Source organism: Carassius carassius, chromosome 32 (assembly GCF_963082965.1).
Source record: "Carassius carassius chromosome 32, fCarCar2.1, whole genome shotgun sequence".
Taxonomy (NCBI): domain Eukaryota; kingdom Metazoa; phylum Chordata; class Actinopteri; order Cypriniformes; family Cyprinidae; genus Carassius; species Carassius carassius.
The window spans coordinates 29,767,145-29,784,852 of record NC_081786.1 but is presented as its reverse complement, the minus strand read 5'-3'; the positions used below and the strand labels follow the sequence as shown (position 1 = coordinate 29,784,852).

Here is a 17,708-nt window from a genome sequence, read left to right as displayed (position 1 = left end):
CAGATGCAGACACGTCCCATCACACGCACGCTTATTTACAGCGTGTTTAGCACTGATCTCATAACACTGTAAATTACCGGCCGGTCAAGATTCCCTTCTCACAAACTCTATGATCTCTAAGACATTTAATCCCACAATTACATATGATCTGTCCATTTCCATATGTCAAGCTTTAAAGGTCATATTTTAAATACAAATCACATATAGGAATATAAACATGTGAATTATGACTGCTCAGGGCAGTGAGTAAACTGATGTGCTTGAGGCTGTGAAAAAGCGTTTGACTTCTTTGAGAACAATAAATGTGCAGCTGTTTTGCTTTTCACTCTTATTGACCTTTTCATTCATACTTTTACTATGCCAGTGGAATAAATGTGGGATTGAATTGATGTTTATGTGAACAACTAAATAATAAATAATCCTATATGATCGACAGACCAAAGGTTTGTGGTGCAGATCATCAAGTAGATAATATTAAGCTTTTTTTTTTTATGCATGAATCATATACAGTCAGGTCCATAAATATTGGGACATCGACACAATTCTAATCTTTTTGGCTGGATACACCACCTCAATGGACTTGAAATTAATCGAACAAGATGTGCTTTAACTGCAGACTTCCAGCTTTAATTTGAGGGTATGTACATCCAAATCAGGTGAACAGTGTAGGAATTACAACAGTTTGTATATGTGCCTCCCACTTTTTAAGGGACCAAAAGTAATGGGGCAGATTAACAATCATAAATCAAACTTTCACTTTTTAATACTTGGTTGTAAATCCTTTGCAGTCAATTACAGCCTGAAGTCTGGAACGCATAGACATCACCAGACGCTGGGTTTCATCCCTGGTGATGCTCTGCCAGGCCTCTACTGCAACGGTCTTCAGTTCCTGCTTGTTCTTGGGGCATTTTCCCTTCAGTTTTGTCTTCAGCAAGTGAAATGCATGCTCAATCGGATTCAGGTCAGGTGATTGACTTGGCCATTGCATAACATTCCACTTCTTTCCCTTAAAAAACTCTTTGGTTGCTTTCGCAGTATGCTTCGGGTCATTGTCCATCTGCACTGTGAAGCGCCGTCCAATGAGTTCTGAAGCATTTGGCTGAATATGAGCAGATAATATTGTCCGAAACACTTCAGAATTCATCCTGCTGCTTTTGTCAGCAGACACATCATCAATAAATACAAGAGAACCAGTTCCATTGGCAGCCATACATGCCCACGCCATGACACTACCACCACCATGCTTCACTGATGAGGTGGTATGCTTTGGATCATGAGCAGTTCCTTTCCTTCTACATACTCTTCTCTTCCCATCACTCTGGTAGTTGATCTTGGTCTCATCAATCCATAGGATGTTGTTCCAGAACTGTGAAGGCTTTTTTAGATGTTGTTTGGCAAACTCTAATCTGGCCTTCCTGTTTTAGAGGCTCACCAATGGTTTACATCTTGTGGTGAACCCCTCTGTATTCACTCTGGTGAAGTCTTCTCTTGATTGTTGACTTTGACACACATACACCTACCTCCTGGAGAGTTTTCTTGATCTGGCCAACTGTTGTGAAGGGGGTTTTCTTCACCAGGAAAATAATTCTTCGGTCATCCACCACAGTTGTTTTCCGTAGTCTTCCGGGTCTTTTGGTGTTGCTGAGCTCACCGGTGCGTTCTTTCTTTTTAAGAATGTTCCAAACGGTTGATTTGGCCACACCTAATGTTTTTGCTATCTCTCTGATGGGTTTGTTTTGTTTCTTCAGCCTAATGATGGCTTGCTTCACTGATAGTGACAGCTCTTTGGATCTCATATTGAGAGTTGACAGCAACAGATTCCAAATGCAAATATCACATTTGAAATGAACTCTGGACCTTTTATCTGCTCCTTGTAAATGGGATAATGAGGGAATAACACACACCTGGCCAAGGAACAGCTGAGCAGCCAATTGTCCCATTACTTTTGGTCCCTTAAAAAGTGGGAGGCACATATACAAACTGTTGTAATTCCTACACTGTTCACCTGATTTGGATGTACATACCCTCAAATTAAAGCTGGAAGTCTGCAGTTAAAGCACACCTTGGTCGTTTAATTTCAAATCCATTGTGGTGGTGTATAGAGCCAAAAAGATTAGAATTGTGTCGATGTCCCAATATTTATGGACCTGACTGTATATATATATATATATATATATATATATATTATATATATATATATATATATATTTTTTTTTTTTGTTCTCTTTAAAAGTTTTTTTTTTTTTGCAATATTTCTTTTTTTTTTTTTGTAGAGGAAGTTTAATGAAAATGAGAAACGTTGCCTTTTCAGAATTCAGATTTTTTTAAATCATTCCATATTAACCGATGAACGCAGTTTGCAAATAAGAAAATGACCGCCCAAAATCTACTCTGTATGAAACATTTTCTGTAAGAGTTTTGCTGACAGATCATTCAAATATTTTCTACTTTGAGGCCTTAGGCAAAGAGAGGACAGTATTGGGCAGAAATGTCAAGAAATGATCAGTTAAGCAGTAGAAAGAGAGAGACACAGACAGACCGACAGACAGCGAGGGTTTGTGGGTCATCTGCTAGGTTCCCTCGAGAGCGTCTGTGTGCAGCTGGAAAAAGATCTTCACTGTAATGGCAAACAAGAGCATTTCTTCAAGGCCAGTGGAGATTTCTAACCTTTGCTTGACATGCAGAAAAGGTTGAGTCCATCCCGTCCCAGAGCAACACAGGCACCTTCACTAAAACACTGCAACACCGCGCTCAAGCTGATCCCCGTCCATCTCCGTTCACTCCCATGAACCAGTGCCATTTAGTTTAGTTGCTAATTACCACAAATGGTGCCAAAATATATGATCAGTGAGAGCTGCTGACCCTTCAGTGTCAAACCAGACATTTTGGTCATTTTAGTCTTTTAGTATTTATCTAAAATGAGGTTTGCAATTTTTTTCCAGCCCTGTTACAAAAATTTGGAGTCAAAATTTCAATTGGTAACAATGTAAAGTAAAAGTTATATCAATAATCTAATTGTGTTAGGCTAACCAAGACTTGTCATATGCTCTTATATAGTGTTGCTCTTTTGTCAGTTTTGACTGCTTTTATTATTTCATTCGTAAGTTGATTGGATAAAAGCTTCTGCTAAATGACTAAATGTAAATTTAAATGTAATAGTAAACCTTCACAGAACGTTCTGACAAGGTTATCTAAAAGTTATGAAGGAATGTTCTTTTCATTAATATAATTAGACAGATTGCTCAATGTTATCTGGTCTTTATTTATGCTATGAAAATGTTATCACAAAAAAAGTGTATATATTGTTCATGGATTTTTCTTTCTCTCTAAAACATCGGAGTTGGACATTCTTCTAACATGATTAAATGTTATTCCTGATAAGTGATAAATGCGTTCCTATAGTGTTTGAAAAATGATCAGATGGAATGTTCATGTAATGTTCACAAAACCAAGAAAAGAAACATTCGTTGAACATTAAAAAAAAAAAAAACCTGTGTTAATGGGAATCTTGGAAAAATGTTCTTAGAACATATTTTTAGTTAGCTGGCCAGAAACATTAAACTATAAACAAACTCTAAACATTAAACAGACATCGATACTAAATCAATATAGGTTTGCCAGTTCCACCTAAGCTTAACTCATTAGGAACTGAATAGTAACTAATTAAAACGATAATAGTAAAAAGTAAAGTAATAATTGTGTGATTTTCAATGTTGTGCAGTAAAGACGGTCGAGACCTTTTGATGGACAGACAGTTAGCAACATTTAATATCAGTTTTAAAATAAGAATTCAGCTGTGAAGTGTTAAACACCTGTGTTTTATATTCAACAAGCAGAAGCTCAGAGCTGGACCAGACAAAGCCTTTTATTGTATTTCTGAAGCTGCGGCTCCTGTGGGATTTCTGCACGCTGCGCTTCAGTCCTGAGTGTAATTCTAGCTCTTCCTCTATGTGCAGAGTAAACTGCAGCTCAGTTCTTCCCTCGGCCATCAGCGCTGGGAGTGTTAAGCAGATCAAATAGCAAATCTGTACCCTAAACACACCGTCAATGTGACGTAACACGGCATGCTGGGAAAACCAGCTTGATTACAGCCAACAGCCAGAATATTCATCCTGATAACATTACATTTCCAGCAGCAGATATGAATGCTGTCAGGGGCGTCATGCATTCATGATTTTTGAGGGGGCACATTTTTTTTGGGGGGGGGGGGGTATAAGTCACTGCACTGTAAGAAAGCACTGTATAACTGATATAGGCTTATTTTTTTATTCTTTTTTTTCCTTTTTATTCAAAACAATTCCAAACATGCTTAATATATCAGGAAATATCTCGTTTCTCAAATATGTGTAGGTAAACGCGTTTTGCACCTTTATAGATTGTTATTTGATCAATATATGGAAATGTAGTGTAATCTATTAACTACACATAAAAACCTAACTTTTTACTTAAGTGCCATATCATGCCATAAAATATTTTTAATACGACTGAATTTGCATTTAATGTAAATTTTAATAACAATATTGTAAGATACTTATTTTAACACTTTCATTTTACAGAGAGTAAAGAACATTTACATTATCAAAAAACATTTTCATTCAGTCTAGCCAGAGTTCAGGCACTCTCAAAAACTCCCATTAAAATCACTGAAGCACTTTACATTATGAAACGAATATCTTACTTATATTCGTACGCACATCTGCACTTTTTGTTGTTTCTGATGAGAGAATTCGCTAAATAATTCAGTCAGCGAGCAAGTGAACAAAACACTGCGTTTCAGTGATGACTCTTCTGGACGTCTCTGATTGGCCATTGCATCCATAAGTGCAACAGAATAGTTTCTGATTGGTTATCATGAAGCGTTGTACGAACGCGTCTGTCTCTGGCTCAGCGTCAGCCAGCGAACGCAGATTTGAACTTAGCAGATGATGCTGTGCACTGAAAGATCTAATCACACCGCTGTGATTGTATCAAATATATAAAAAATATTATTCTGCAATTTTTTTTATTTCGTTTGGAAGCTGCATTTAAAATCCACTTGGCTCAGAAATCTGAGGGGGCACGTGCCTCCTCACTTCGAATGGGCACGACGCCTCTGAATGCTGTCGTCAATAGTGTTGCTTACACTGAAGCTTTGTTTCTGTAACTGCAGTTCTACAGCATCTGTGTCCTACATCTTTTTTTGGGGAACTGATGGCTTTTATATTGCCTTTAATGAGGCTATTGCATATGTCATCAAGCATGTAAAATAAAATAAAAAAATTATGGAATATATATATATATATATATATATATATATATATATATATATATATATACATATATATATAGGTTGGTGGATGTCTCTTCAGGATTATGGTTGGTTTATTTCTTCACACAGACTTATTATCTCTACACAAGTGAAATATCAAAGTACTTCTGTGTGGAAAGGTTGATATGTTCATATAAAATGAACATATATGTGTTATTGTTCATTCGGATGTAGAATTATGTTTTTTGATTATTTGTAGCAGGTATTGGAACTTTTTATTTTTCTCTTAACGAGTGTTTTTTAAATGTGCTCATGTTTTGTAAGCCTGACCAAAGTTTATTATTATTAAACGCTGCAAAAAAATAAATAAAAAATTCATTATGATGCAAGATTGATTAGTGTATGATTTCTACATTTTTCTTTCAACTTGATATAAGACTTTTATCTGATGAGCATGTGAACTGTGAAATATATTTTCTAAAATGTTTTGAAAAGAATAATTTGTATTCATATTTTATTTCAGGAGCTCTTCTTTACATGGCAGTGATGTTTGAGATGCCTCTTGTTCTGCAGAGAATATAGATGTTGTGTATATGTGATTATACACACACAAACACCGTACAGGCTCTGTGTAGTGCAGTGATCAGCAGGGTTTATCTGCAGCACATGTCTGTTCTGGTCTCTGAGGACGTCCTGCAGCTCTTACACCTAACATTACTGAGCCACGCTCCGTCTGAGAGACTTCAACAGAGCACATAAAGGTCATCCCCATCCGGCTCCACTGACCACAGCTACAGGACAGTAATGCACACGAGACCAGCGCAGGGCTTCAGCTCCAAATACACTCATGGACACATGACACATTAATGTGTCATTATCAGTGTAAATAATAGATCAATTTCATTCATTCAAATAAATCATAATAGCATTTCTGTAGCTCAAACAGCAGAGCAAGTTAGTCATTAGTTTGATTCCCAGGACTTCATAAAATGTGTGCTTTGAATGCCATGGAAATTGCTTTGGATAAAAGCATAAACCATTTCTAAAAAATTGTGTTGGTCAATAATCAGTAACAATTCTAATAAGTAACACACACACACACACACACACACACACACACACGCACACACGCACACACGCACACACACAGACACACACACACACACACACACACACACACACGCACACACGCACACACGCACACACGCACACACACAGACACACACACACACACACACACACACACACACGCACACACGCACACACACAGACACACACACACACACACACACACACACACACGCACACACGCACACACGCACACACACAGACACACACACACACACACACACACACACACACACATTATACATTGATATTTGTTTTATATTCACAAGCTGGCCTATATTGAAGGGGCCGTGTGTTTGTGAGAGGAAATGAACAGAAGTCTAAAAGTGCTTTGAGTACGTCTTTGTTACTTTTTCATTTTTTACATAAAAAAGAAAGTGACACAGGTGTTTGTTAAATGAACAATATTATTGTACAGTACAGCGTGGCCAAAGTGATATAATATACACAATGAATATCTTGAGGAGAAACACAAAAGCTTCGTCCTTTTGAACATTGAGGGAGCAATTCTGACCTTGACATGCTGCAGAGAAGCAAATAAATAAAAGACAGCATTTACAGATATGCTTTGGTGGTTAGTGTGGTATGTGAGAAGTTAACCTAGTTATCTAGTGATACAGAAGTTGTGTGACTGTCCACATGACAGACACAGGCTAAATAAAGGACAGTATTTACAGAATGTCCAGACGTGGATGAATGATGAGGTAGCTATGTGAATGTTGCATATATCTTCATTTCTGTGTGTCCATCTCAGTACAGGACTAACAGATGTTCATAAAACATTGTGGTAAAATTGCTTTACATTATGAATTGTGTTCTGGCATATGACGCGTGAATTTGCTTTTGCGTGCTGTAGCTTGAAGCGTTTGCGTTCGTGTTAGGTTTGCTCTGCTTTGGCATGATTTCAGTCAGAATTGATCCCTAATGTGAAATCCACACAGTTGCGCCGCAGCATATAAAATGAATCCCTGCATTATCTTCTCTCTGGTTATCTCGTCTGGTCGGCTCGAGATTGTGGCAGGTTCAAGTTTTCTGGGAAGTGTCTGGCCATTAGGAAGCCAAAGAGAGACATCAGCAATGCAGAGAGAGATTGGACCTGGGGTTCGTTTCCCATATGATGACAAATCTCCCTGCCAACAATGCAACTAACTAGTCTCCGTTTCCCAAGATTGTAGTAACATCGTTGCACCTGTTGGTGATAACAAAATAAGCCTGTCCCACTGAGGTGATGGAGTTATAGAAACTGCTAATCGATCAATTCAAGATTGCAAATAAAATGGTCACATTTACTGTTGTTTGGAGAAATTTCACAGGCCAGATCCATTCAGAAATCTCACACAATTTCACACGTGCAACAGAAAGCTGCTTGTCGGATCATTATAGTTCATTTGCAAGAGCCATTTGCTTTTTAAAATCAAATTATTATGCAGAGCGTAATAGGTTTAATTGTATTTTTATAACTATTTGTGATTCCCATTTGATGTTTGATTAATTGTGGTTTCCTCTTATCGTCATACTCTGGGGTTTGCTTAAACTTTTACTTACATGCAGGCTCTTCAAAAATGCAGCTGATTGTTGTCGTCCCAAAATATATAGATCAAAATGTATATAGAGTGCTGCTGCAGTGACACCCAGAAGACTAATCACCACAGATTTTCCAATGGGCTTTATCATGGTATTTGTCAACATGAGTAAAAGGTCTGTGGTAAATTTAAATTGATGATACTTGAATGTTTTTCTCTACAATGTAAATTACACACATCCAGAATGAAAACATGAAGGCAGTTATGTTTATTTTTTAAAATGTATGTTTGCAATAAATAACTACATAAGATTGTTTGGAGTGTGTGCAGTTAACACTGGAGAACAAAACGTCCAAGTGTCATGAATTGAAAAACCCCATTATAAAACCTGGGGCCTTTGACTGCAGCACTCGATTGATTTAAATGCAGTGTAGGCAATAGAATGGACTGCATGTTTTCTGATTAATTGTGCAAATTGAGTGTGATCTATTGAAGTCCATGTCATAACAACGAGATGCTTCTAACAGTAGGTCAAAGTTGTGCTTTCAACCACACAAGCTTGCGATGCAGTTTGCAAATGTTTGGATTTAAGAAACACTAGCTATGTTTCCATCCTATTTTTATGCACATTTTGGGATATACTGTAGCATAAAAAAAAAATAATGTGCCTGAATTCTAAAAATGCACATAAAAAACAGAGGCACTCAACCAAGTAGGATAAACTCCTTATCCAGTAAGAAAACATGCACATAAGCTACGATAGAAACACTTTTACTGAATAAATTCCTTAATGCGCTTTAGAAAAGACACGTGACTGTGATGGGACAGCATAACTGTACCAATTAATGGACCGATCTCATCGCACAGCATCTGAAATGCTTGTTTTGTCATTCTAAAATGCTTGAGCAAAGTCTTGTCAAAGTGCTTCATTATAATTAACTCCCTGAACTGTGTTTCTAAACAGCAAACTTCGAAAACAAGACAACATGACTGTATTTCATCTGCGTGCTCTAAAGCTTGTAATTTATTGTATACAAAAATGATTATATACAGTGCCTTCTCCTACTGCAGCACATAACATTTTTCTTGGAGATATTTAGCTCAAGTTTATCAAGAAGTGATGATTTTGTTCTCTTGAACTCAATAGATGCTTTCTTCACAAAAGTTTTAAGTGATATTTGGATGGAAACATAGCTACTGAATCGCTAAACTATGTCAGTAATGAGGATAGCTGCTTTTGGGAAACGCACCCCAGGACACAATCAAACCCTCAGGTCCTTCAGTATTGAACTCCGATAACGCCACAGTTGACTTCAAGTAAATGACATCATTAGCAACCGCCGACTTCTCGGTCCACTCAGTGACACTGCTGCTGTTTTCACAGCTAACGCTTCTTGGGATATTCCTAATGGATAACTTGGACTATGACCGTATGGCGGTCTGCTGTCAAATGGATCGAGGGGTCATAAGCTGTTTATGGGGCCAGTGAGTTCGAAGGCCATTTTTGAAGTGATGCTATTGTGTCAACATGAGGTCAAACACCCCTCCTGTTCAATCTGCTGTCGACTTTCAACACCTAAAAATAAAGCTGGTGATAAAGACCTGCACCTGCCGCCCACCTTCATTCAACAGATGATGACGGGCACCTCGTTTCCTCTGCCGGTGGCTTAACAAGCCCAAAATAGGCTGTTTGACATACGGGCATCTGATTGTTTGAACACGGAGCGTCCTGGACGTCTGCTATACGTCGTAAATCCTCCGGTCCCTCCACCCACCGACTACATTTAGGCAGAAACACTGATGACAACAATAACAAGTCGTTTAAAAAAGCAGTACAGTGCAACTCAAGAGGTGGCGCTCCTCATCGGCTCGATTTATTGCTGAGTTATTAGAGTAAGCTAACTGAGATCCCGGATGAACGCGTCACAAACGCCATCCTCCAAAGATTCAAGAAGAGGTATTTTCAAGGACGTCAGCAAGTTCACATTTAGGGAAGAACCGGCAGCAGCTTCCACGTCGAGCCTCGGCCAAATCCTGCCATGAATATTTACAAGTCCTCAAGGTGTCCTGGCGTCGTCCGAGGGCCGGACTGAGGTTGTTGGCGACACGTACAGAGAGTTAGCGGAACGAAATATGACTACTCACTCTGAAATGACTTACAGTGTCTTCCATCATATATAAGCACAGATTAAGAACAAAAAGCATTACTGTACAAGTACATAATATTTGTTATAGATTTTAAAATTATTTTTCCATTTATATTTATGCTTTAAACCCAGTTATTATTTTTTTTTCAGGTCTTTAAAAACGTCTCAGGCTGTGCTCCGCAGTCTCTGGCTCGATGATGTCACGCGACGAGCAGCCAATCAGACCTTGGCCTCCAGCATCTCCAGGAAGAGTTTGTGCATGGGCACCTTGCCCTGCATCTTGATGCTGTAGAAGTGCTGTATGGCCTTGGTGGCCGTCTGCCGGAGCAGCGGCAGCGTCATGAGCAGCTTCCCCGCCCGCCGAGGGTCTTCTGTGTGCTGACAGCTCTCGTAGTCCTGCAGTGCTTCGTGAAGGGCGTCCTGGAGCTTCTGCACCGACTCCACGTCCTCTATGTGCATGGAGTCTGTCACCAGAACAACACACATCACACATGCTCAGTACAACACCCACACAGCCAATATGCTATATTGAGCAAACAATATAACTGCCAGACGGAGTGTAAAACGGTATTTTTCAAACTACATTGAAATGTCACTTTTTTTTTCTTTACACACAAATCCAACCAAAATTACTGACATCTCTCGCAAACTGAAGCACACACAAATATCACAAACATCTCAAAAGCAAACATTTGCAAACACCTTTGCAGTAAAATTAATTCCCTGTAAAATTTATTGTGTGTTGTGTTTTGCGAAAAGTCTTTTTTTGGAATTGAAAACTGAGTCAAAGTCCGAGTGTGATGAGTGGGGCGGGGCTGAGCCTGCCTCTTTCTTCCCAAACTCACAGCGACTGTCGCACAAAAACAAAAACAAAACAAATAAAGTCCAGGCTTGGTCCTCTCTTGTCCTTCACTCCTCCGTGGGACTCGAGACCGGTCACTTACTCCACCGGCCTTGTCCCGCCCCACTCATCACACCAAGAATTAGTGTTTGTTTCTGCAGATTTGGTGTGTGTTTCTGCTGTTTGAGTGTCAGCTTTCAGACATTGTTTGACAAGTGAAGATTTTGTGTGTAAGCAATAAAAAACTAATAATAATTATAGTTTTTGTTTATTTTAATAAGAACTGATTTCAACATTGATAATAATCAGAAATGTTTCTTGAGCAGTAAATCATCATATCAGAATGATTTCTGAAGATCATGTGACACTGAAGACTGGAGGAATGATGCTGAAAATACAGCGGAGCATCACAGAAATAAATTACACTTTAACACAGATTCACACAGAAAACAACTGTTTAAAATTGTAAAAATAATTTTTACAGAATTTTTGATCAAATAAATGCAGCCTTTGTGAGCAGAAGAGGGTTCTTTCAAAGCATTGAAATTTTTTACTGACCCCGAACTTTTGAAAAATAGTGTATATGAATACTGATCTAAAAAGTATTTATTTGACAATGTTTTATATTATAAATGTGATCCATGCTACTATTTAGAGAATCCATGTCATGTTATTTATCATGACGATAACTAATCATGAACACAAATAAGAGAAAGATTATTGTCTTAGTACTTTTGTCAATTTACAATATAAATATTAAAAAAAATGTTACATCATGATAAATTTACTTGAGATGTACAAAGTCTTGTTAACTGAAAATATATATAACAATTAAGTGATTTCATTTTTTCAGTCAGAAAAAAAAACATTCAAAAGGAGATAATTTTTCTGACTTTATTGGCTATTTATATATTTTTTCCTGTTTTAATCAGATTCATTTGATTATTTTTTTTTTCAATAAGACTAAATATCTTGTCATTTTGCTTCTTTGAGGAAGAATTACACTTTGCAGTGTGAAGCTGAGAGACCTGGACTCGTGTGTGTGTGTGTGTGTGTGAGGTGGAGGTTAAAAAAACACATCTGAAGAAACAATTTCCTTGCAATCCATCAGAAAGAGCCTGTCGATACGATTGATAAACTGCTAATTACAAAATCAATGGCTATGAATTTTCACAGCTGTCAGACAGTGGCAGTCCCGCGAGAGCCATTGGACTGAGCGTGTCCCTCTCTCTCCCGTCATCCCACGCGCGCCAGAGCACACCATCAGCGTTTTCATCTCTCAGCCAGACAAAGAGAGAAGCAGAATAAAACGAGGCGAGCGCGGGCCGCATTGATCAGGAGAGGAGAGGACGGGGCCTGCCTTCTGAAAAGCCAGCTGTCGATGCGGCCCTGTGTCTGCTCCTCCGAACGCTCGCTGATACTCGTTCCATTCGACTTTACAGCCCTGGTGTTCCTAATGATAGGCTAAATCTATCTGTGGCGGCTGGGCCCCGTGGCTACTGTTAGAGAGAAAGAGAGAAACGGGGAACGCAGCCTCATGGAAGCTATTCAATTAAAAGCTTGACGGTCCCTTCATCTTCACATGTACTGTATGTGTGCTTGAGGGTACTGTACTAATAAATAAAGCATACAGTCAGAAAGCATGCGCTGCAAAAACAGGATATCTTACTCTTCAAGATACATTTACAAAATATATTTAGCCTTGTTTCCTGGGGGGCGGGGGTGTGTAAAAAATTGCTTAAAACTAGGAAAAAATATATCTAATGTCCTTTTGCTAATCTAGTAAATGCATCTTGATTGAAGAATAGTTTTTTTATTAATTGGACTAGAAATAAGACAAAAGTACTATATTAGATCAGCCTTTATTTGCAGTGGTGTATACTGTACACAGCTCCTTTTTGAGGTGTTTCAGATTTGGAATTGACGCGATGTGGCATAACACAGAAGAACAACAAATAAAAATAAAATATCACAGTAGCGATTTTGGTCTTGGCACGTATGTATTTAAAGTGAAAGATGATATTAATAAAAACAGCCAGTGTAAAGCGCTGAGATTAACTGTGATTCCTCTCTGTTACTGTAAATGTAAAAGCAGAATGAGACGTGGTGACATTGTGTTTGTCTTTGAACTTTTATTTAATACTTTTATTTTGTTACTATTTATCACTTATTTTAGTTATTGGATGTAGCTAAATTGATTTTCTGTGCAGTTCTTCCCTAACAGTGAAATTTGTTTAAGAGGGACTAAAACATCAATCAAAATAAAATAATAATAATAATAATAAAACTATTTATCTCAAAATGTGACGGCTGGTAAGGTTAACTTGCTATAGATAAAAAAACATATTCAAATTCTCTCATGCTCATCAAGACTGCATACATTGTGCAATATTATTAAAACTTAAAACATCTGTTTTCTATGTGAATCTGTGTTAAAGTGTAATGTATTTCTGTGATGCACAGCTGTATTTTCAGCATCATTCCTCCAGTCTTCAGTGTCACATGATCTTCAGAAATCAGAATAATATGATGATTTACTGCTCAAGAAACATGAAGATTATTATCAATGTTGAACACAGTTGTGCTGCACAATATTTCTGTGGAAACTGATACATTTTATTTTTCAGGATTCACAGATGAATAGAAAGTTGAGAACAGCATTTATTTGAAATAGAAATGTTTTGTAACATTATAAATGTCTTTACTGTCACTGTAGATTAATTTAACAAGCCCTTGCTGAATAAAAGTATTAATTTTTTTAAAAAAATAAACAAAACTCTTACTGACTCCAACCAATCGAATGGCAGTGTGTGTATAAATGTAAAACAGTTAAACAAACAGTGAACCAGTCTAAAGCAACTGATACCTGAGTTGGCGAGTGCGATGGCCTTCAGCGTGACGAACTCCTCCTTCTCCACCTTGAGTTTCTTGTACTTGCGCACGAGCTGTAGGATGGACACATAGAGGTCCAGCAGGCCCGTGAGCCGCGAGTGCTCCTCGTCCATCACATAGTCCTCTGCGTACACCAGCTCGTCCTCGTAGGGCAGCGAGCGGAAGACGATGCTCAGGATCAGGATCTCCATCCATGCGCTCTGCAGTAAACTCATCTGGTCTCCCAGAGACAGGCTGGAGAAACCTGAGCAAGAGACAAGACATTCTGTACTCAGTATACTGACAATATACTGTATACAAACACAGCCCGGGGCTAGTTGTCACACAGGGACTCAGTAAGCAGGAGGTTTTCAGTCACAAAGCTGTTTTCTAACAATGGTTTGTTTGTTGTGATTCTGCCCTGCAAATTAAAATTCAAAATCATCATATTTTTTTGTAACGTTAGTTAAAACTGCATTACATTAAATCATGCTTCAGAATTGATTGACTGTTTAAATGTTGTTAAAAGGTAAACAATTAGCAATTTAATGGCAGATTTGGTTGTGACAACTTGCCCCATGTAGTGTGACAACATGCCCCTCTGTAGGTATGATATATATATATATATATATTAGGGCTGGTCAAGTTATTTATCGTTATTACCACGTGAACGCATTAATTGATTAACGCAGACAATTGTATTGCGTGTTAACACGGTTTTTATTATTATTATGAAAGTCTGTTGCTCAATGGCTCTGAATACACACACAGACAAATCATGGCTTAGCTCGTAATCATGACTTCATAAATGGGAAATAGGAAGTTTCCGATAGCACGTGAAGACAGCAGAGGAGCGCTTGTTCAGCACAGTGGAGTGTATTGTTTTGTTAACTTTGTGGTTTATTATTTTGAGTGGTATGGGACACGGTAACAACACACTCACTGATCTATATATAACTGAATCACGCTCTGGTCCTCCTCTTCCAACCGAGCCAAGGACTGCTGCACGGAGTGAACACAGTAGTCAAACGAACCAGGCTTTGGGGGTTAAGATTGCCTAGTTTGAGCACACCCTAATTATTCTCCTGTATCCCACACACATGTGTCTCTACCCGCCCATCATGTGTTTTCCCATGGGTGCCGCGATCATGCAGGTCTCTAACAGGAAGATGCCTGTTATAATGTTATGATCGAAGCTCTGGACTCTGAGCATAACTTGTTTTTCTATAACAAACTATAAAACATTTTCTATAAAAACGTTATGTCCTGGCAGTGACAAATAGCTTGTTTTATATTTAATTTAATTACTTTAATGTTGTAAGTTAAGATTTACAATAACTATTTTAACTGCTACTATGTAAAAGAAATACTGCTGTAAAAAAGCAACTTTTTTTTAAGTGTTTGCAAACCTAATGTTATTGCACTTTTGTTCATATAGCAGTACTTTTAAATGAAAAAAGGGCACAAAACACTTCTTTGAGCATAACAATGCAATTAATCACAGACAATCATGCGATTAATCACAATGAAAAAATTGCAACCGTTGCCCAGCATATATATATATATATATATTTATACAGACTCACACACACACAATTTTCTCATTTTAATAAAGTTTAACTTAATGCACTAAAATAACTAAAACTAAGACTGGAAAAAAGAAAAAGAAATATATATAGACACACACACCCACTCAAAACTACTACTACTAACAATACGACTGATTCAAAATATTAATAAAAACTTTAATAATATCTCAATAATACTAAAATAACACTGCTCCTGTGTTCCCCCATAAAGGAAACTGTTATGCAAGTAAAACATTTAGACACTATAAATGCATTTAAATAAACCATTTGTATGGTATTTATGAATTTTTCTTAGATAAATGTCATTTGGAGACAAAAAAATGTGTGAGAGACCACAGAAAAATACAAAACATGCTTAATTTCCCCACCAGCTGTGTTAAATACAGAAATTCCAGAGTGACACATATTTGAACAGGATAAGGGCATTATGAACGTGTTCTCCATGAGCCGTTTACACATCACACGATCGCTCCGATGATTAAAATGATTGCTTTACAAGTGGACTAAAGCAGCACTATCTGCTCCGCTCACCATTAAAGAGCTGATAGATTACAGTATTGATCCACTCACCCGGCACACCTGACCTCCAACTTTCATATGAATGCAGAGACGATGTCTATCTGCCACCGGCTGATGCTCGGGAGAGTATGTGGGCCGAGAGACAGAAAGAGCCGGAGGAGAACAAGAAAGCAGCAGAAAAGAGAAGCTGAGTGTTTAATTTCCTTTATCAGGCGGGCGAACAGCAGCCGGGCGTGCTGGAGGATGCATTAATTAACAGATTGTGATCAGGACCGCGGGTCCCTGACAATATGAAGAGGGATCAATAAGGGCCTTGCAATGCAGGTGCGGGATGAACAAGAGCCGCCGGAGATCAGGTTCAGACATACAGTCAGAAACACTTCACGATACACAAAATGTGAAAGACTTCAACGATGCGGGCTCAGGACTGGGTTAATGTGAGCAGATTCATATGCAAAGTGTATTGATTTAGTCGATCACGGCCTTCTTTTACTGGAAGGTCAAGAGTGTCTTTGACAAAACAAAGAGCCAGACAGGGAACACTGTGAAAACACTGTTCACAACCCATGTTAGGTGTTCTGAGAATGGGACAGTTCTGAGTTACTCAGGATATTTTATAAAAAGGAAACTTATGAAACTACATTTTAATAAAATACTATTTCAGATTTACAACTAAAAAAATTCATGTTTTATTAATTGTATTTCTTTGATATTGATTGTTTGTGAAATTTGCAATTTCTGAGTGAAACTTGTTTTAAAAATGTTTTCTTTATCAATGTAGATATTATACAACAGATCATTATAATCCAAAAATAGTGAGTCTCATTTGAACTCATGATGACACAAATTTAATAAGAAATCTGAAAAGTTCAACATTGCTTGAAAAAAGCTTATGGTTAGATTAACTATATTACTCAGGGGATTGATTGTTTATTCTGATTTATTAATATTAATAAATATCAAGTCATTTTTATATAGTGTTTTACACAATACAGTTTTTTTTTCAAAGTAGCTTCACATTTATAAACTGGATTTTGCAAAGTTATTGTCATTTTTCAGATAAAATTTTGCTCTTATCTGATAGTTCGGTACAGTTAAATCAATAATTCTACTGAATATTACTATTATTTGTAATAGTAAGAGCAAAACAATTTACTATATATATATATATATATATATATATATATATATATGTTTGTTTGAGACACAGCAGTTTATGTAGCTCTGCCTCAGAGTGCTGACTTCCCTTCAGATGGGATATTCTTTATAAAAATGAAATGTTTCTGAAATCTCGGTTTTTACCCAGTGCAGAAACCGCTGCCATTGTGATTTATCTAAAGCACTAGTAAAAAAAAATTTAATCAGTTTTTAGCTTGTTTTTATGCAGCTCAATAAAATTCATTGCTGGAAACATCTTCAATAACAAAGACAAGCTTGGCCATCTCCCCGTGGTATATTTCACGCTCGTAAAATCAAAGCCAGCAATTCTGAAAACAGACAAAACAGACAAAAGCCGAAACCTTTGCAAAAAGGCTTTTTATGACTCTGGCAGCCTTTTATAAACAAAATAGCCATAAAAAATGACAAGATTTAATCTGCCTGTATTAACAAGCTTATATTTGAAATGTATCCCTGTCAGTTTATTGCTCTGGTCTAGTCCTGATGGTCTGTTGGTGGAGTTTGTGTGAGTTTCACTGTCAATCAATATCCTCTCTCCAGTGAAACTATACATGAAACTTTAAATAACAATACATCAACCGTAAGACATTTGCATTGTGCCAAAGTATGTGAAGGATAAGTAGGACATCAGTGAATGCAAGGTGATAAGAGCACCTTATTCTC

General features: G+C 37.5%; 1 protein-coding gene across 4 annotated transcripts in view; it reads right to left on the bottom strand.

Annotated features, from left to right (window-relative positions):
- Positions 1–10,050: 10,050 nt before the first annotated feature.
- LOC132113105 (steroid hormone receptor ERR2-like) overlaps positions 10,051–17,708 on the bottom strand; it is a 99,746-nt gene continuing 92,088 nt past the window's right edge. For 3 of the 4 annotated variants that reach the window (XM_059520934.1, XM_059520933.1, XM_059520935.1), the window contains exons 6-7: positions 13,754–14,023; positions 10,054–10,510 (exon numbers count right to left, since the gene is read on the bottom strand). In XM_059520934.1, the coding sequence (XP_059376917.1) occupies positions 10,266–10,510; positions 13,754–14,023 (515 nt within the window). In that variant the 3' untranslated portion in view covers positions 10,054–10,265. Of the gene's footprint in view, positions 10,511–13,753; positions 14,024–17,708 lie in introns of all 4 variants that reach the window. The other variant, XM_059520936.1, reaches the window with a different exon arrangement.